We start from the raw sequence: 19,265 nt of genomic DNA, 5'->3' as shown, positions 1-19,265 counted from the left end.
AAGGGCCGCAGCAGGGATGAAGACAGCCAAGTCGGGGTGCTTGCCTTTATGAGCTTGCGTCTGAGTCTTCACTGAGAAACCGAGCATCTTCACCAGCATGCCCAGCCCACGCCGAGTCTTCAAATTGAGGCTGAGGCTTTAAGCACACTATAGATGGCTATGCAGAAAGGCGCTCAGCTCTAGTGATGCCGCACAGCACCGAGGCCAAGAGCAATGACTCTTGCTTCAACTTCGTGCCAATTCGTGTTGAGCTCGTGACCAATATCGCTCCAAAAAGCCTCCCTCTTCTGCCGATACAGTGTCTTGAGTGCTTGATCCAACTCTGGCGTCCAAACATCTCTGTCCTTAATCACCTTGGCGTACATCTTGCGACACGCATTCGCGGACTTGCCATTGTTCAGCGTACTTGCGATATCAGACCACTTGCTTCCCTCATTCTTCATCCTTACCAAAGTATCCAGATGCGTTTGCTTCCACTTCACTAAACTGCCGCCATCATCGCCTTCATCTTCTGAACTATCCGACCGACGCTTCCTTGAGTTTTGATAGGGCTGCATCGGATGCGGTTGCATAGAAGTCTGCGTCTGTGGCAGAATAGGTGTCTCGTTGAATCCTTGGAAGGAACTATTCCTCGACATGGACTCGCCTGGTCTATTCAGCGACCGTACAGAGGTGATAGGCGAGGGCAGTGCGCTCGACTCGTAGCCTGTCCGCGGCATACTCTCGAATGGTCGGAATGGCGGCTCAGACAGAGGCCTGCGTTGTTGCACATCCCAGGGTCTCAGAGCAGGCGAAATACTTGAATCAACACCGTGCGGTGAATATGGACTTTGTGCACCAGACTGTGTCTGAGCTTGAGGCGGCTGCAACTGTGCCGCCTTGCCAAATGATGTGAGATGGTCAGGGCTTGTTTGAGGTGAAGGCCCCGCAGAGGAGTAGCTGTTGGACTGTTGCACGAAGATTGGTCGCGGGTGAGGATAACTCTCTGTTACTGAAAATCGTGGCATCTCAGCAATGGATCTCGGTGCTTCTTGTAAACCATATTGAAATGTCTCTGTCTGTCGAGGCTGGTAGTGTATGCCTGTCAATGAAGGTAACCGCGCTGCCTCCTGGATTTGCGATACTTGCGCAGGCTGTCGAGGTGGACTCATGGATTGCAGAAAGTGATCCGGTCGCGGTAGTGTTTGCCAAATGTCGCGTTGAGCGTCGAGAGACTTGCTCGGGAAGCCGCCCTCGGGCTGCATCGCCGGCAGTCTGTTTAAGAGGATGGTCGCCGCTATGGTTGCTTTGTGCGAGCGAAGAGAAAGCCTGTACCTGCTCCTGTCACTTGTGTGGAAGAAAAGGTCAACGACGTTGGTGAGGTGTGTATCTGGGCTGCGACCAGTACGCTTGATCTATGTTCCAAAGCCTCGATACTTGATCGACAAATCGGGTACTCGGCGATCTTGCGAGTGTCAAGATTTTGACAGGTAGCCTTCTTGAGCACTCCAAAAGAGGAAGAAATAGGCCTTTTCTTTGAGAAGCGACTGGGACGTGCGAGTGGATCGGGTCGAAGGGGAGAGTATCAGATCAAAAGCTTGGGTGGGCGGTTCCTCTGGTATTATAGCAGCAGCATCCCCCGGCCCATCGACATGCCGGCATGGCTATCTACAATAACTGCATTCGCCTGTTGCGGGTAGCGCGGTCTGAGCGACGTCAGCAAAGTGAGCACCGAGCGAAGCCTCTGAAGCCAGGGTGGCACAAGCCTCGGAAACTTGCCAACTTGGCCCAAAGACGCCGGCGGCCAGGGCAAGGCAAGCCCGAGCGGTCAGACTTTCTTGCTGCGCGCGTCAATGACGATGATGGATGTACTTCCGATGAAGCCTCAAATTGCACTTCTCCAGCAGCGACTTGCAATTCCTGACGCCATTTTCTGCCACTCCCGTGTCGCGTGTCTTCCAGACGCAAGAAATGGATCACAATGAAAAGATATTCTTTGACGTCTCCGTGACAAGCACTTGTCAAGCAGCTTGGTCGATCGTCGATATCTCGCCGGCCTGGGGAAGTCTCGGTCGTTGACTAGCCATCATCTACGCTTTGTTGCGAGTGCAGTGCACGTCTCTCTGTCGTATTCGGTCGTTGTCGGTGTCTACGCTACGGCCTATAGTCCGTTCAGAGTTCATCGCTGAAAGACGCTAGTAAATTGGCGTCTATTATCTTGCCGGAAAGCGACCTTTTCTTGATCCCCGAAGTCGGACCCCGACACCGTGGCATATTTGCTCCATTTCGAGAGCATGAACAGTCAAGACTCAAAGGCAAGATGAGCTTGTCTCATCTGAATCAAGAATGATGCGTAACCAACTTACCACCGATTGGTGAGCTATACAGCAAGGCGCGATGGCACATTTTGCTTTCCAGCAGCCATGTCAAGTCGGAGCCTGTGGCCCGATCAAGCCCAGTGGGATTGGGACCTGCATGGTACACCGTACACATGGTCGCTGAAAATTGGACAGTGGACAGTGTATATTTCTTCGACAGCATGCCTATGACGATGACTCATGAACTCATATGCCTAGTCGGCTGATGATACTAGCTAAGCGCACGCTCGTAGAGGCGTACATACAACCCACGTCCTATAGTCTTGGGCTGTAGACCGTCGTACTGGTACTCATCGGCTGCAGTCCTGAAAAGCGGAGCCTGGAAAAATCTGTGAGCGAGAATCTGCGAGATTGATCTCCTCTTTTCTGATCTGCCGGTAAATTGGCTCGCTGCCCAATGAAGAAGTCGTAGTGACATCAATTCCCAGCAACCTTCAGCGTGTTGAATCGATTGATACAAGCCACCATCCCGTTCAATAGAAGGCAGTTCGCACTTCGCAGTCGCAGACTCGCAGTCTCGCAAAGTCGCAGACCCACGTTCGTGTAAGGTCCCTAGACCGCAACTAGACTTCTTTACACTTGGCGGCTATGGCACTTTGTCATAGCTCGATTGAGACGTGATGAGTCAATGTCTGTGAGGCAGCGTGACTGTGAGCCGCAGAGTGTCTTCATGTAATCCAACAAGACCAAGCAGCTAAGCTCTGCCGCGCCGGATCAGGTATGCTGAGCCTGTTAGTCAGTGAAAGTACCACTACTGCACGAGAATCAGCACTGCACTAGACTGCAAATAAGCCCGCAAATGCAGGCTGGAGCGCGCGGTCAGAGCGGCGATTAGATCGTCTCAGACTCTCAGCTTAGAGTCAGCTACTTCATCACTGATTCATCAGTGCATCATCGACTTCATCACTTCGTCGTCTATGCCTTTGCCAAGACGTTCTGCTCAGCCTGACCATAAGGTCTGACTTCAAAGCGGGCTTTGCATAGGTCGATCTCAGGCCTTCCGAGTCCGCAAACGTAGATCTGATTCTGAAGACGTAGATCTGATTAGGAACAAGCCTCTCCTTGCTCCTCACAGTCTTGAGATTTGACCCTACCAAGTTTGACCATGCATGGGAATGTGCTGACTCGGATGAGATTGCCATCAGACACTCTATGGGAGATTGCCATTCTAATCGTAAGTAGGTAAGAGTAGATCAGGTCTAGACTCGAGAGTAGAGAGGTGCCAGACGTGATGATGTAAATGCTTGGCAGTCGTCAGATTAGGCAAACCTATCGCAGCATTTACTGCGAGCTGAGAAAGCAACTCATCTAGAACAAGGCATCTCTTTTCGAGATTTACCAGTTGAGAGCATCACAAGGCCGAATAGCACAGTCGTGTATGATGCATTCTCCACTAGCGAGTCAGTGCTGGAATCACATCCGTGGATGCATTGATGCTGGTCACGATCGATCGAAGTTTTGTTTCCGTCTTCATACATAAAGGAGGACAATCGACCTTTGTTCGGCATTGTGGTTTCCCATTCTTCATGTCAAAGCCTCTGCGCGGATCAGTATTGCCATCTGTAGGCTGTAGCACGGTAGTCTACAGCTAGATAGTCAGCAAGTCAGCAAGTCAGCAATTCAGACCAAGTAGAGTGGAACATTCTATCTCAGACCTGGAAGGAAGAGACAATTCACGATGCAGTCGAAGCTGGTCGTGCGATTCTGCCATCTGAACGGAAACTTGCCGACGCGCAAACTTCGACCTGCAGTCTGGTTATAGGTGCTCAACGAGCTCATTGACAAGACTAGAACGTCAGTCTAGAGAAGCCAAGGGTCGGCCTCATGTTCGCAGTCGATGGATGGAAGCTGCCTACTGTGGTTGCTCAAAAAGCTGAGAAACGTCGTCCGGCAGCGACTCAATCCGCAGAGGATGCATCGCGACCTGCCAAAAAGGCCAAAGGCGAGCCTCGTGCGTCGCAGGAGAAGCGCAAGAGACCTACTGCAGACAAGGAGCCTGTTGCTTCGTCTTCAAAACAAAAGAAGGATAAGAGCAAGTATTTACCCAAATACGGAAAGGAGAAGCAATCAACCACGAGCAATACTGTCCCCGTCGCTACAGTCAGAAAGATGCGCACACCGACACCCGAGCCTGAGCCTGTTGTCAAGAAGCGCACTAAGACAGAAAGGCCCGAGAAGAAACCGCTTGCGAGGCCGCCACGATCAGAACGAGATGCGACACCACCAAAGCTCGTTGCAGCGCAACCACCGCCCGATTTGCATGGTCTTGGCGAGGGCAAGCACTTAACGGCGATGCAGCGAAAAATGGCATCTAAGCTGTCGGGAGCGAGATTTCGCTGGATCAATGAGAAGTTGTATACGAGTACCGGTGCAGATGCACTGGCGCTCATCTCGGAGCAGCCAGATATGTTTGAAGCGTACCATGCTGGATTCAGAGAGCAAGTCAAAGATTGGCCATCCAACCCTGTGGACGTGTATAAAGGACGATTAGAGGCACTGCTCAACGAGGGCAAACGCCATGTTGTCGCAGATCTGGGATGTGGTGAGGCCAAGATCTCTGAGCGCATTAGACAACTCGACCCAAAGGGCAAAGTTGTTCAAGTCCGCTCATTCGACTTACTCGCAGCCAACGATCGCATTGAAGCATGTGACATTGCGCATCTACCACTCAAGAATGGAACTGTGGACATTGCCATCTTTTGTCTGGCTCTCATGGGCACTGACTTTGTGCGTTTCTTGCAAGAAGCACATCGTGTACTGAAGCCGGGTGGTCAGCTATGGGTTGCAGAAATCAAGAGTCGCTTCAATGATCGCGATGGCAAAGCATTTATTGAGACGTTGAGTAAGCTCGGCTTTACATTGACGCAACGCGATGATAAGAACAAGATGTTTATTAGCCTTGACTTTTCGCGTGGGAAGGACAAGAAGCCAACTGAGATTGCAGTCTCGAGCAAGGTGGGAAGTCTGCTCAAGCCGTGTACCTACAAGAAGAGGTGATTGCCATCTGGCAAATGTTGTCGCTGGCTCAACCGGACCTTGGTTCAAGCTGGCAACGCTGTCTCTCTTCAGCGCGATACTGCAGCGCTACATGAAAATCGGGCTGGTAAACGGACGCATCCAGCGCTCCATGTTTCTTGCAGCGTGCAGCAATTTAGTCTCGTGGCAGCATGTCATGGTCTGTGCGTCATGGGACGTGCGTAGTAGGCATGGCCTGGCCTTTTGCCGAAATACTGTGCATGAGACACCACGCCGTGTCTTGTATCGGTGGCGTGAGCACTATCTACGATGCTGAGGCGTATGTCTGTGCAGCTTGAACATTCGAGTTTCTATGCTCGAGACGACTTGATATGCTGCCATTTGGTGATGCCATACACAAGACCTTCTACTCGAGCACTTGACGTGTATCATCACAATAGCTAATCTCTACTCTGTAGTCGACCATCAAGCGTTCCAGGATTGCAAGATGTAGAGTGCGAGCGAGGATACCGTCTCCCATCTGAACGGACGCCCCCACACTTCGCCCACAAAAGCCGACGCAGCAAGGCCAAGATGGACTATCCTGTACGACAGCACAACATGGCCGAGGCAAAACCATTCAAAGTGTCCATCGACGAGGCCATCCTTCAATCAACCAAGCAAAAGCTCGAAAGTGCTCGTTATCCCGAAGAAGTTGAGCTACCAGATGACGAACGTTACAGCTACGGCACACCCGGTTCGGAAGTGAAGCGGTTGGTGGAGTACTGGAAGACATCGTTCAACTGGCGTTCAGTGGAGTCTCGTATCAATGAGCTGCCTCAATTTACTGCTGATGTGCATGTTGCGGGACAAGAAAGTATCAATGTTCATTTCGTGCACAAGCGCTCGACGAGGCCCGACGCGGTGCCGTTTCTCTTCATTCACGGATGGCCTGGCAACTTTCTCGAGGTTGAAAAGATTCTGCCGCTCTTGACGGAGCCAAAAGATCCTTCTCAGCAGGCATTCCACGTTATTGCACCCTCGCTACCTGGTTTTGTCTTTTCATCTGCGCCAAAGCAACCAGGATTCGATCTCTACAAGATTGGTGCGACGCTCAACCAGCTCATGGTCGATTTAGGCTACAAAAGCTACGTTGCTCAGGGTGGCGATTGGGGATCCATGATTTGTCGCGTTCTTGCCCTCGAGCACACGAGCAATTGTCGAGCCATACACGTCAACATGTTCCCGACACCGCCTTCATCGCTCTTGAACCCGATTGAAGCTGCGAGATTCGTTCTTGGTGGCTACAATAAACGTGAGATTGCTGATTTGCAAGACACACTGCAATTTGTGGCAACAGGGACAGGCTATTCAGCCATTCACGACACGAAACCACACACCCTGAACTTTGGACTTGTTGATTCACCTGTTGGCATGCTTGCTTGGATCCGGGAAAAGCTCGAAGCATGGACAGACAACTATGCTTGGGAAGACGAAGAAATCATCACTTGGGTCTTCCTTTACTATGCAACAGGCAAAGCAGCGACGCATATCTACAAGGAAAGTAAAGAGACCAACAAGCGGATCCTTGAATCTTACATTTCACTGCCGGTTGGTATTTCTCTCTTTCCAAAGGAAATCTACAAGATGCCTCGCGCATGGGCTAGGCGATGGGCGCATGTGGTAACATTCGACACTCATGATAAAGGAGGCCATTTTGCTGCGACAGAGACACCAGAGGTGCTCGTGGATGACTTCAGGCGGTTTTATGCAAAATTACAGACGAGTGCAGCGTTCAGAGATGTCTTCAAGTCTGGTTGATGCTGATGACAGCCTGTTGTAGCGAAGTGAACAATGAACATAGCCATGCAGTACTCTTCCCATCTGAAGTGCAGTGGCGATCCCCCGCAACTGGCAACAGTGATACAACTCTAATCTACAGGCCCTGCATCACTCAACATGGCCAGTGCAAAGCCCTTCAAAGTCTCAATCGGCGAGGATGTCCTCAAATCAACACAGCAGAAACTCGAAAGCACAAGATTCCCCGAAGAGATTGAGCTACCAGCCGATCAACTCTACAGCTACGGTACACCGGGATCAGAGGTGAAGCGGCTAGTCCAGTACTGGAAGACTTCATTTGACTGGCGCACAGTCGAGACACGCATCAATGAACTGCCACAATTCACTGCAGACGTGCACGTTGCAGGTCAAGAGAGCATTAATGTTCATTTCGTGCACAAACGCTCACCCAGGCCAAATGCTGTGCCTTTCCTCTTCATCCATGGCTGGCCTGGCAATTTCCTTGAAGTGGAGAAGATTCTACCACTGCTGACGGAGCCAAAGGATCCATCTCAGCAGGCCTTCCATGTCGTTGCTCCGTCACTACCTGGTTTCTGCTTCTCCTCTTCTCCAAAGCAGAAAGGATTCGACTTGTTCAAGATTGGTGCCACGCTGAATCAGCTCATGGTAGATTTGGGCTACAAGACGTATGTTGCTCAAGGTGGTGACTGGGGTTCTCTCATCTGCCGAGTGCTTGCGCTCAAGCACACCGATCATTGCAAAGCGATTCATGTCAACATGTTTCCGACTCCTTCTCCATCACGCTTCAATCCTCTCGAGGCAGCCAAGTTCCTGATGGGCGGATACAGTAAGCGTGAACTAGATGACCTGGAAGACACGCAGCGCTTTGTCTCGGGTGGTACGGGTTACTCTGCCATTCAAGGGACCAAACCACAGACGCTCAATTTTGGTCTTGTTGATTCGCCTGTTGGCATGCTTGCCTGGATTCGTGAGAAGCTTGATGCTTGGACAGACAATTACCCGTGGACAGACGAGGAGATCATTACTTGGGTATTCCTCTACTATGCGAATGGCAAAGCAGCAACGCACATCTACAAGGAAAACAGAGCTTCTGGGAATCGCGTCGTGTCATCATACATCTCGTTGCCCGTTGGCATATCTCTATTCCCCAAGGAGATTTACAAAATGCCTCGAGCATGGGCCAACAAGTGGGCTAATATTGTCTCGTACGATGTGCACGACAAGGGAGGGCATTTTGCAGCAACGGAGACACCTGAGGTGCTGGTGGATGATTTCAGACATTTCTTTGCCAAGCTGCAGTCGAGTACGTCCTTCCAGGCGAGTGCGAAGTTCTAGTCTCCTATAACACTGTTTATATATGCGCAGGTCAATTAAGTCTTCTTGACTTCTGCCTAACCCTGACTTATCTGCGACTTTCAACATCGCGCGACCTGCAGCAGCTTCTCCTCTGTGTGCATCTACGCAAGCTCGCCCCTCCAAGGCCTGTAGACCGCTCCCGTCATCGCATTCTTACGCGGCACTCTCTCTCTCTCTCCTTCATCCACATCCAAGGAGAAAAAGGAAGAATTTTGAACAGAAGCGCATGACGACGCAACGGAAACTCATCCGTGGCCAACAAAAGGAAGAACTCGACGCTTCAAAGCTCCAGCTGGGTCCTGATTTCGAGCATGCACAACCCCTCACCATGTCTGAAGCCAATGCCGTGATTCGCGCCATTCGAGAACACAGGCGGCAACAGAATCAGGGGGAAGAAGCGCCCATGACGGAGGTGATGCGAAAGACGCTCAACTATGTTGATGCTTTTACAAAGTATCGAGAGGATGATCAAACACATGCCATTGATCGGATATTATCGAGTGCGGCCATGTTGCATCCGTTTGAGCGGGCACAGCTGGGGACGTTGGGCTTGGAGGAGGCAGAGGAGGCCAAGACACTGGTACCGAGTCTAGCGACCAAGATTGAAGACGATCAGCTACAACAGCTGCTAGACGAGCTGTCTGCACTGAGAAGGTATGCTTGATCAGATCCCGTAGGCTGTAGCATCCCAATACACTTGTAAATCTTGTGACTGTCCCGCGTCTCTTATGCCGTGAGTAGGCGACGACGACTGACTGCCACTGACCCCGATAATCCATGGTGTATGGTCGCAACGAAGCGAAAGCAAGCTTCAGCCAGTCCCGCAAAGACACGCAAGTCGCCCGCAAAAGCAACAGCAACAGGAACCGGCGCGACACCGGCAAAACGTGGCAAACAGGTCTTACCGTCACAGAGCAATACCTTATTTGATTTCTACCCAAATTTGCGAAAGGATGCGCCGTTGTTCAGAGCGCCTGTCGGAGACGAGACTTCCTCGGACCCTGCCGGACGAATGAGCGCGTCGCCTGTGAGAGACTCGATTGGTGAACCGATCGCTGTGGCGTCTGATGTCAAGGCGGTGGCGACAACGTCAGCAGGAGCGAGTCATGGACCATTCACACTCGAAGATGATGATGATCGTGTTGATCCTACAGATGAAGAGTTTGCAGCGTTGATAGCCTCCCAGGATGGTGCGTACCGCGAAGAGCAAGACACGGAAATTGAGCTCAGGGAAGAAGTGGATCATTTGGATGATGAGACGTACACGGGTCGAGAAGATGAGACATGGACATGGCAGGAGTATCATGCTGAGCATTTTGGTAAAGCGGATGCAGGAATTGAAGAGAGTGTGTTGTGTCCTGTTTGTGGCGAACAGCTCATTAGTATGGCTGAACACGATCGCAGTGCGCATGTCAATGCCTGTTTAGACTTGCCTGCGCCGCTCAAGGAGGAAAATGCCGTTGATGGGGAGAATCTCGTGGATGCGACTGTTCAGCGCGAGAGTGCTGTTGAAGAAGCACTACACATCAAGAAGGAGGCGTCAAACGAGCAACCTGCTCTATCTCGCGAGTCCACCTTGCACATGAAGGAAGCAATCGATGACTTTGACAGCAAGCCATCATTATCGCGTGATGCGTCTTCATTCCAGGAAGATTCGGATGCAAAGCCTGACCTGAAGCCAATACCGGATCAAAAGCCTGGCCTCAAAGCAGAAGACTCACTGACTGCCGATGGCAGCAAGGATGCCTACAAATTACTAATGGTCTCACACTCTGAAGAAAAACGCTGGGCCGATGCCGCCAAGACGGAGTTGGCTCAACGAGGTACGCGTTACAAGACACGCGTTTGTCCGTTTTACAAGATCCTTTCGCCTTTCCCCATTGCTGTTGATGCGTTCAAGTATGGTCGTGTACCAGGTATCGGGGGCTACTACCTCTCACATTTCCATTCAGATCATTATGGTGGATTATCGTCGTCGTGGGATGCTGGACCCATCTACTGCTCGACCGTCACCGGCAATTTATGTATCCAACAACTCCGCGTCAAGCCAGAATACATCGTCAAGCTAAACATGAACACACCACACATGATCAATGGCGTGACAGTCACACTCATTGATGCCAATCACTGTCCCGGCTCAACACTTTTCTTTTTCGAAGGTGAAGTCAGGGGTAAAATACTACGCTACCTGCATTGTGGTGATTTCAGAGCGACACCAACGCAGCTGATGCATCCTGCTATAGCAGGCAAGCGAATCGATGCATTGTACCTCGATACAACTTACCTTGCACCGAAATACGCTTTTCCCTCACAAGAAGAGGTGATTGAGGCGTGTTGTCATGTGTGTAAGGATCTTGCTGGGATTTTGAAACCAGAGGAGAATCCTGTGGGTGAGGCACGACAGGTTCATGGGCTGGATAAGTTTTTGAAGAAGGACAACAATTTGGTGAGTACTGCGCCTGCGACTGTACCAGCAAAGCCAAAAGGAAGGTTACTGGTTGTGGTAGGAACCTACTCCATTGGCAAGGAACGCATTGTTGTTGGAATTGCAAAAGCACTCGGTTCTAAGATCTACGCAGATCACCGGAAACGTGACATTTTGGCGTGTCTGGAAGATCCAATTCTTGCCTCCCTCGTCACGGCAGATCCAGCAGAAGCACAAGTCCACATGACTTACCTGCAAGAAATCCGTGCTGAAACGTTACAAGCATACTGTGATTCGCTTGCACCGCATTTCGCAAGGGTCGTTGGGTTTCGAGGTACGGGATGGACGTATGCGCCTCCTCGAACACGATTACTGGATTCACCGAGTGTGTCACAGATTCTATCATGGAAACCGACGTATGATTTTCGAGATATGCATCCAGCGCGTGGCAGTACGAATACATCCATGATGTTTGGTGTTGCGTATAGTGAGCATAGCTCCTTTCGCGAGTTGATGTGTTTTTGCCTCTCTGCGGATTTGGGACGGGTGATACCAACGGTTAATATTGGGAGTGCCAAGTCGAGGGAGAAGATGAAGGTGTGGATTGATCGATGGGAGGTGCATAAGCGGAAAGAAGGCAGGTTGCCAATGCAAGTAGGTCAAAAGTATTTTTAGTATTATGAATGATGAAGAGGTACTCGTACAGCAGACATTCAGACAGATGGATCGCCAGCGCAGTGATGAAAAGGAGCAAGCGCGCACGCCATCAAGTAGAGTACGTGTCGAATCGCGCATGAACCGCATCCACCGCAGCTTTGTGTCGTGTCAATGCCTCAAACAACGAACAGTTGGGGAATGGCATGATCTTGTGCATCTGATCCAGCGTCGTGCAGGTATTGGGCTCCAAGACTGCAGGAGGCATGTTTGCCACGCGAGGTAAGATATACTGTGGTCTGTCCTCCACTGGTTGCCGATGTTGAGGTTGGATGGGTGCAAGGACGGTGGACCAGTACGGTGCAGTAGAAGGAGAGGGACAGGGTCCTGTAGGACGAGACAGACGCTCTGGCGACGTTGTAGGTGTCGGTGTATGTCCGACTTCAGTTGCAGGAGGTGTAGGCGGCGCGCTCCTTCCTGTGATGCCATGGGCGTTGAGTACTTCGAGCGCTTTGAGGATATTGGGAGGAAGGGTGGTGTGAGGGACTGTTGGCATGACTGGCTCATTGCGCAAGACAGGTGTCGAAGTGACTGAGATGGGTTGTGAGGACGAGTCGAGCGCACATGCTTCCTTCTCAACCTGAGTAGCATCTGTAGAAGAGGTTGCTGCGGAGGTTGGTCTGGAAGCAGCAGTAAGGATCTCTGTAGGTTGTTGGGCTTGAATGGTCCTGGAAGCAGCTTCAATAGCCATTTGGAGTGCAGCTGAAGCAAGTGCTCGTTGAAGAGCTTGTTGACCGGTGGGTGGTGCGTCTGGGTAGAGTGTAGCGTACGGAACGAGAGGCAGCTGTTCAGCGACAACTGTCACTGGCTGAGAGATGCGGTGAGAGTATACAGCTGGGCCCGAATCAGCTTGAGTGCCACGAAGGAAAGGCAACACCACAGGAGAGGAAGCGTGGTGGGCGACGGTTGCCGTCTGAAGCTGCGATTCTCGCTGGCGCTGGCGCGAAGATTGCTTGTGGATGCGATTACGTTCTCGAGCGAGGTCCTTCTTCAACTTGACATCTGGCGAGTCCGTGTCAAGCGTCTTACGAGATGAGCGAGGGGGAGAAGGCATACTTGTACAAGTTGATGAGGAAGAGGTAAGTAGAGGATGGTTGCTTGAATGAAGATGAGAAAGGGCGATGAGAGGGGGATGGCCATGTCCCTCCATTTATGCGCTGGAGGACAGGACGAAGAGTCATGAATGATGGAGCAGCGACACGGCGAATCCCCCAGAAGAAGACGAGGATTGCCAGAAGCAACCTTCACATTAGGCGGAGGGCCGTGAAGCAAGTGATGTTGTCGAGCAAATGAGTCATGGGTATGAGATTGCCTAGAGCAGCGGCCGTGCTCTACAGACGGGCCAGCTCAATCGCATCGACCCAGCAGCCTTGGACTTTGATGCGCTTGATGCGAGCAATCTCAAGGCCCTGGGAGGCGAGCTCCTCATGCGTGAGTCTGATCCACCCGCCATCTGGGGAAGTGATGCTCATACCATCCAGTATGTAGATGCTGCGACAGGGCTGGGACTGCCAAGTGCTGCTGTCACCATAGTCCACCTCGTCACTCATGGTCGTTGTAGGTCGTTGAACAATGGCTCTTGATCTGCGGGAAGCTGATACAAGCATGTTCAAGTGAGAGATGGAGCTTGAGCGTGCCTGTATATGGCATCAGAGGGTCATTTGAGCACGCACTGCGATGGATGGACCTCGGCGGTGTTGTTTATGCCAAGGTCAGGAGTATCGGGCCGTTGTTGAGGGAAGCAGGAGAGCATGGCAAGGACAGCAGCGTAGAGCAGAGTGGATCAGAGTCTGGACCCTCGAGTGTGCGCTGGAGGGGGAGCAAACAGGACGAGAGAGAGGGAGAGAAAGGGAAAGAAAAAAGGGAAAAAGGAGACAAGCAAACAGCACACACACACACAGCAGCTTTTATCAAGTCAGCAGTGACTCAGCACACAAGACAGGGGAGAGAGGCAGGCGAGAGACACAGAGCAGGACTATACCTGTGCTGCTCTATACAACGGTGCTACTCTTGCTCAGGTCAGGCGCCAATCTCATGACACGCCCTGTCCGACTGTGTGACTTGTGCGCTGTACACTCGCACAGTCGTAGGAGTACTCTAGCTAGACACTCTCTCTATACCTGTACACCCTATCTAAGCACTCTCTATGATACAGAGCAGGATTGAGGCTGTGGGTGTGTCTGCTGTTTGATGACGATGCTCTCTCCTCCTCGATCTCTGTCTACTTAAGCAGCACACCGCCCACTCTCCTCTCCCTTCCCCCGAACCACACACTCCTCCTACTGCCACTCGCTCTGCTCTCTGCGCTATCTACACTCGCTCTTCGCCAGACACCTCATTACATCTCTCCCAGAAAGACAACAGCTATGCAATTCATCCAGATCACCTCTCTCGCCCTCGCCTTGGTTGCAGGGTAAGTCCAGCACTCTTCCTCCGAGTCCTACAAGGCTGCTGCGTCTGATTTTGGTGCTTGTGGAACTCACAGCGACGCAAACCAGGAGACATACTGTTGCTAGCACCATACTGACTCCCCGCAGATCCAATGCACTCGTGTCAAGCAACTCGACGCGTCTCAATGGCACAAACGTCACGACACCAAGTAAGCTACACACTGCCTGCTCTATCAATGCAAGCTGCTAACAGTACTACCAGCACTGCCTCCTGCTCCGGTCTCTGGTTCGACCATGGTGCAAGTGACTGGCTCTCTCTTTGGCGTCGCTGCTATGGCTGGTCTCATGTCGCTCCTCTAGGTGCTCAGTCACTTGCTGCTGCTCTGCCTCGGTACTCTGCACCTTATACAAGACATCGAGCACGCACACACACAACTCACAACTCACGACTCATGCCTCTATGCTTCATGCCAGACAGAGCTCTACTTCCGTCTATTACGTTGATGAACAACACGACCAGCATCTTCTACTTTCTTTCTTTACCTGCTTGCGAGCAATGCATCAGCACGGCATCTCTTCTCCCTGGTCATAGCTCTTCCTTTCTTCCTGCTTTCTCAAAATTAAACGCGTAATGCCCATCTCGTCCTCCACTCCTCTCAGTGACGTGACGCTTTTGACACTCTTGTACATTCACTCTTATCACTCGACAGTAACATGGTGCCATTCATCTTTATCTTTGCTGCTATTGCCCTTTGTATCGGTGTCATCATCACCTTGCTCCGTAAGCAGCAAGAACAAGTCCATCAACAAATGAAGTGCGTCGACCAAATCAGTCTCACAAGGAAAAGGCAACAAACAGCTAACCAAGGCCCTAGAGCACAAGGACAAAAAGTCACAACACATCCCTGGCCAGCTGGCAAGATGGGCGATGAGAATAAGCAACACACGGGAAGCGTAGAGACACTTGATGCAGAAGCGCCAACGACTGCAGGTCCCGCTGCGTTGCTTGAAAAGCAAAGTGCAACAACGACTGCCACAACGACATCTTCTCCCTCTTCACGAACGAGGAGTAGACGTGCAGACTAGCATCAGTATATGTATTGCTTCTAATGCTCAACTATGTACAGGAGAAAGAAAAGTATGCTGTTTAAGGATGCCCTCAGACAATACCCATGTAGATTTGTCCGAGTCTTGACAAGGAACGCTCGTCACTCGTCAACATGGCCGAATTGACAATTCCTGCCATGCGTGCTGGACCCATTGGGCCAAAGAGACAGTACCGCTGGATCCAAGGTTGTTGATCCATCCATGCCATGGCCATTCTTGAAAGATTCTCCGTTGCAGTGACATCGTGGTCTGTAAAGGCGAATTCTGTGATCCAAATAGGATACCCTGGATACGCTGCATGCCATGCATTGAAGTGATTGATGAAATCAGCCAGCAGGTATCCATACCAGTGCAATGCAATCACACTAAAGCAATTACTTCCACACCCAGCAACGAATTGGTTCATCCAGTCGATACCCCAGCCAGGTGCATTGGCATTCGTCACAGCCGGTGAGACGAGTATTGTCCCCAGGTTGGCTTTCAGGGGCATGAAATTCGTCTGCCACAGTCCAATAGCATCCGAAACACTCAAAGCCGTATCACTGCCTTGCAAGTCTGGTTCATTGAAACCCATGAGATACTTGGGACCATGGTTCTGAGCATTGTAGTACCAGGGGATTTGATGGATATTATCCTTTGTCCTGCACAAGCCCACATATTCAGCACCGGCGTACGGGAATTCTGCACCGCGTGGATCCCACATCTCCCAATTATACAACCAAGGAACTTTGACTGGATTAAAAGCAGCAAACGAGTATGCCTGATTATCCCAAGGCCAGTCTAAACCGCGCTTACTGTTCGTTGTGGGTGTCGTTGAAAAGGGTGTATTGACAACTGAATAAGATAATGCGCCAGAGCCTGAAGACCCACACTTGACATTACTATTGCCTGAACAAGCCATTGTACAACCCACTGAAGCGGCAGTTGGCATGACATGCCCGCACACACATTTATTGCCCTGTACTGTACCTGCAATCGCAAAACCGCGATCCGTACAAAATGAGGCGCAGTATTGAGGTGTCATTTGGTCGCTCGTGGTGGCATCACCCGTCATTTGACCATTATCGGCATAACACGTATTCGCCTGTACAGGGGCCGGTTGGGTCGATGTTGCTGGTGGTGGAGCAGCTGATGAACTCGTACTACTTGACGTTGGTGGTTTGGTCGTCGTACTACTTGACGTCGGCGGTTTTGTCGTTGAGGTCGTACTCGTGGTACTCGTCGTTGCGGGCTTTGTCGTTGAGGTGGTCAAGCTACTGGACTTTGATGTCGTTGCTGGCGGCTGACGTCCGACTGGTGCAGATGTCGTGACGGGCTTTGGACGAGCAACCGCAACGGACGTTTTGATAGGTTTAGGTCCTTGTGCTTGTACTTGTAATACAGCAGATGCTAATAGTGCAGCATAGAGGGGAAGCATCGTCTACCCAAAAAGAAGTGGCCGTGCAAGTGGCCGTTAATGACATGGAGCAATGAGCAGGCCTTGGCCCTATATACCGACCGAGCGGCGCGTGTAGCTAGATGTAGACATGTAGTGGACGAGGCGGTCCTGCCGTCTCGCGAGGGCGCCATAACTCATAAGCATTATCTTTGGATCCTTGGCTCAAGCCAACACATTATTGTCCACTGTCATATGTCAAGCTCGTTGGCATATTTTGAGTCAGATTTTGTTTCTGTGGAAGAGAAGCTTTTTTGCTGGTGATTGATTCGCTCGCGAGCATGGATTTCCCCTCGAATGGCTGCTTGCGGCGTCGAATTGGGCGTAGGCAAATCCGGATTCGGCGCAGTTGAGCCGAAATTCAAGTCCAGGCCAGGGACAGGCTCGGACAGCTGTCAACTTTGCCAAGTGCTCACTTTACGAATATCAACAATGCAGTTGAATGAGCACAATGCGCGGGCGACATAAGACAATGGTGTTATTAACGTGAAACGCGTCCATCAGTCATGTAAGACGCGTCCAGACTAAAAGATGAGATACTGTAGCACGCTCCACGTCAATCGGTCAATGAGGTAAATTATTGCAAGAACGACCGTCAGTGCCGGTAGCAGCCAGCCAGACGTCAACAGTTTCCCGAGGATGGCACCGCCCGGTGCATCGACAAAGATACCAAAGCCAAGTAAGGCAGCGCCAATGAGTCCACGACTTCCTGTTGGGAAGAAGCGTGAAAAGTTGCCGGGTTGCAGACGATTCTGCCAAATCATAATGGGAATCATAAACAGCAAGACAGCAGCGCTCGCAAGCAAGGCAGACTGCGCAGAGACGAAGAATTGTCGGAGAAGCATGCGTAGACTACGTTCTAGCGTCGATGCGCTGACCTCGTCGGGTGCAAGCTCAGCCAGTAATTCCATGTACCCTTCCGAAACGCGCACGCCGTAGCTCTTGAAGACTCTTTGGAAGAGCTGCATGTAAACATAGTCGTACTGTGATTGCGTGAGTTCAGTACCAGCTGCATACATGTGTGTCGTGTCGGTATTGTAGTCAAAGGTCAGCTTGCCAAGCGTCAGCGTATTGTTGCCAGGCCTGACCTGGAATAAGTCTGCCATGACACTCGCTTCACGAGACGAGTCGAGCAAAGCCTGAGAGCCAGCATAGCAGTTTTGAAACAGCACAAGCGAGACGATTCCATCCAGCAGCAAGACTAGCGACAAGTGAAAGAAGTAATGTGCATAGCTCCACCAGTATGCCCTGATTTTACTGATCTTGTCGTGCATCTCGAAGCCTTCAAAGTAGAGAGCCCACACAAGTACGAGAGAAGTGACGCTCGATGCGACGGCTAGAATAGACTTGGCATTCATGCTGACGCCCTCAAGAATGTCTTTCAGGACAGACACGAGCTTGATGATGCCTTCACCCACAATGATGGTCGTCAAGGCGCCGTATCGTTCATTAAGATGGGTGTGCTCAAAGCCATGAGCTGTAGCGCGTACAGCGAGCGACCCAATTGCTTCAATGAGAATGCCACCATACCAAAGGGCAGTACGAATGGCAGCAAAGCCCGAGCTGGTCATGCGGTTGCTGAGAGGAATAGAGGCGAGCCACAACGCACCAGAGAAGAGCTGCAAACCAGCAAGAATTTTGAGCGACTTGCGATGTTCTCTCTTACTGCGACGAGCGACCCAAAGGTGTTGCAAAGCAAGCAAGATTCGTGAAGTCACAAAGACGCCTGCGATGACTATGGCAGCGATGCGTGGACTCGCACGCTTGCGAGCAGATTCCATACCGCCGCCGTGGTGTTCGTAGTTGAAGAGAGTAAACTTGAGCTCAAAGACGCCGTACATGACGAAAAAGAATGATTGTACGAACTTGAGCCATGTCCCAGCGAGTCCCGGTCGAGCAAAACGCACATCAAAGAAGGTCTGCGAGGACCAAGTCCACCACAGAATCGTAAAGAAGCCAGCAAGGTCAATGAGGTCGCGTGTGCGTGCTACTTCACGCGTTCGCGAAAAGACAGAAAGAGATCCAGCAAAGAAGAGGTCATAGAAGAGTTCGATCCAGCGACCGCCGGCAGGCGACTCATCAGCAACGACTGTCCCCGTATCTGACTTTTCTTCATCTTTGACATTGGGCACCCACACGGAAAATGGACGAGGCGGCTGTGAAGCCTTGGCGAGATGCATGCCAGGTAGAAGAGAACACGTTGATTTCTTTTAGCTGACTGTGAAACGCTACTTTGTCTTGAACGTTCCAGGTTCCATCACATGCTGCCGTTAGCTTCTGAAACGCAAACAACGGTGGCCACGAACCCACTTGACTTCTGGATAGAACTTGGTCAGTGTAGACTTGCTGCGTTCCTTGCTGTCTCTAATCTTGAACTCCTTTGCCCTCCAGCCTTTTTGTTCCATATGTGCACAGACTTGCCGCTCAATGTCCTTGTAGCGATCCTTGTATTCGCCTTCGTTAAATGCATAATCGCTGGTCGTGAGCGGCATAAACGACTTCATCTTGGAGCCGTAAGTGGGCAACATACGCCCGAACGCCTGAAAGATGGCGTCTAGAATCTCTGCATCTTTGCGTGCTTTGCGCTGGGCGGCTGCCTCTAAGGGATCAGCAGACAGCGGCGCATCCCGACCTTTATAGAGTGCAAATCCAGAGTCCGTGCCCTGCGCTTCGACCTTGGTGCTAGTAGGCGGTCTGGGGACGTT

The 19,265-nt window shown here is 51.3% G+C and overlaps 11 protein-coding genes across 11 annotated transcripts; 7 read left to right on the top strand and 4 right to left on the bottom strand.

Moving 5' to 3' along the window:
• Window positions 1-179: 179 nt before the first annotated feature.
• On the bottom strand, window positions 180-1,244 carry BCR37DRAFT_398596 (uncharacterized protein; the record flags this gene model as incomplete). The annotated part of the gene is made up of 1 exon (XM_040871758.1): window positions 180-1,244. The coding sequence occupies one exon, from the start codon at window positions 1,242-1,244 to the stop codon at window positions 180-182; it is 1,065 nt and encodes a 354-aa protein (XP_040725506.1).
• A 3,222-nt stretch (window positions 1,245-4,466) lies between these two features.
• On the top strand, window positions 4,467-5,354 carry BCR37DRAFT_347210 (methyltransferase-domain-containing protein; the record flags this gene model as incomplete). Its single annotated transcript, XM_040867753.1, has 1 exon — window positions 4,467-5,354. The coding sequence occupies one exon, from the start codon at window positions 4,467-4,469 to the stop codon at window positions 5,352-5,354; it is 888 nt and encodes a 295-aa protein (XP_040725505.1).
• A 579-nt stretch (window positions 5,355-5,933) lies between these two features.
• BCR37DRAFT_347232 (Alpha/Beta hydrolase protein) lies at window positions 5,934-7,133 on the top strand (the record flags this gene model as incomplete). The annotated part of the gene is made up of 1 exon (XM_040867756.1): window positions 5,934-7,133. The coding sequence occupies one exon, from the start codon at window positions 5,934-5,936 to the stop codon at window positions 7,131-7,133; it is 1,200 nt and encodes a 399-aa protein (XP_040725504.1).
• A 138-nt stretch (window positions 7,134-7,271) lies between these two features.
• Window positions 7,272-8,468, top strand: BCR37DRAFT_392834 (Alpha/Beta hydrolase protein; the record flags this gene model as incomplete). Its single annotated transcript, XM_040871211.1, has 1 exon — window positions 7,272-8,468. The coding sequence occupies one exon, from the start codon at window positions 7,272-7,274 to the stop codon at window positions 8,466-8,468; it is 1,197 nt and encodes a 398-aa protein (XP_040725503.1).
• Window positions 8,469-8,715: 247 nt separating this feature from the next.
• Window positions 8,716-9,153, top strand: BCR37DRAFT_347423 (HRDC-like protein; the record flags this gene model as incomplete). Its single annotated transcript, XM_040867767.1, has 1 exon — window positions 8,716-9,153. One exon carries the CDS (start codon window positions 8,716-8,718, stop codon window positions 9,151-9,153), a length of 438 nt encoding a protein of 145 aa, XP_040725502.1.
• A 348-nt stretch (window positions 9,154-9,501) lies between these two features.
• Window positions 9,502-11,589, top strand: BCR37DRAFT_347153 (DNA repair metallo-beta-lactamase-domain-containing protein; the record flags this gene model as incomplete). The annotated part of the gene is made up of 2 exons (XM_040867747.1): window positions 9,502-9,948; window positions 10,138-11,589. The coding sequence occupies 2 exons, from the start codon at window positions 9,502-9,504 to the stop codon at window positions 11,587-11,589; spliced, it is 1,899 nt and encodes a 632-aa protein (XP_040725501.1).
• Window positions 11,590-11,635: 46 nt separating this feature from the next.
• On the bottom strand, window positions 11,636-13,042 carry BCR37DRAFT_317582 (uncharacterized protein). Its single transcript, XM_040866968.1, has one exon. The coding sequence runs from the start codon at window positions 12,776-12,778 to the stop codon at window positions 11,681-11,683; it is 1,098 nt and encodes a 365-aa protein (XP_040725500.1). The 5' UTR covers window positions 12,779-13,042; the 3' UTR covers window positions 11,636-11,680.
• Window positions 13,043-13,920, top strand: BCR37DRAFT_318489 (uncharacterized protein). The gene has a single exon (XM_040866971.1). The coding sequence runs from the start codon at window positions 13,306-13,308 to the stop codon at window positions 13,792-13,794; it is 489 nt and encodes a 162-aa protein (XP_040725499.1). The 5' UTR covers window positions 13,043-13,305; the 3' UTR covers window positions 13,795-13,920.
• A 74-nt stretch (window positions 13,921-13,994) lies between these two features.
• On the top strand, window positions 13,995-14,378 carry BCR37DRAFT_392831 (uncharacterized protein; the record flags this gene model as incomplete). The annotated part of the gene is made up of 3 exons (XM_040871210.1): window positions 13,995-14,041; window positions 14,166-14,227; window positions 14,281-14,378. The coding sequence occupies 3 exons, from the start codon at window positions 13,995-13,997 to the stop codon at window positions 14,376-14,378; spliced, it is 207 nt and encodes a 68-aa protein (XP_040725498.1).
• Window positions 14,379-15,177: 799 nt separating this feature from the next.
• BCR37DRAFT_392829 (glycosyl hydrolase catalytic core-domain-containing protein) lies at window positions 15,178-16,542 on the bottom strand (the record flags this gene model as incomplete). The annotated part of the gene is made up of 1 exon (XM_040871209.1): window positions 15,178-16,542. The coding sequence occupies one exon, from the start codon at window positions 16,540-16,542 to the stop codon at window positions 15,178-15,180; it is 1,365 nt and encodes a 454-aa protein (XP_040725497.1).
• Window positions 16,543-16,813: 271 nt separating this feature from the next.
• Window positions 16,814-19,079, bottom strand: BCR37DRAFT_318178 (bacterial low temperature requirement A protein-domain-containing protein). Its single transcript, XM_040866970.1, has 2 exons — window positions 18,876-19,079; window positions 16,814-18,824 (listed from the first exon to the last, which is right to left on the bottom strand). The coding sequence occupies exon 2, from the start codon at window positions 18,738-18,740 to the stop codon at window positions 17,085-17,087; it is 1,656 nt and encodes a 551-aa protein (XP_040725496.1). The 5' UTR covers window positions 18,741-18,824; window positions 18,876-19,079; the 3' UTR covers window positions 16,814-17,084.
• Between the last annotated feature and the right edge of the window lie 186 nt (window positions 19,080-19,265).

This window comes from Protomyces lactucae-debilis, assembly GCF_002105105.1.
Source record: "Protomyces lactucae-debilis strain 12-1054 chromosome Unknown BCR37scaffold_9, whole genome shotgun sequence".
NCBI classification, from domain to species: Eukaryota; Fungi; Ascomycota; class Taphrinomycetes; order Taphrinales; family Protomycetaceae; genus Protomyces; species Protomyces lactucae-debilis.
This window is presented reverse-complemented; position numbering and strand designations above follow the sequence as displayed.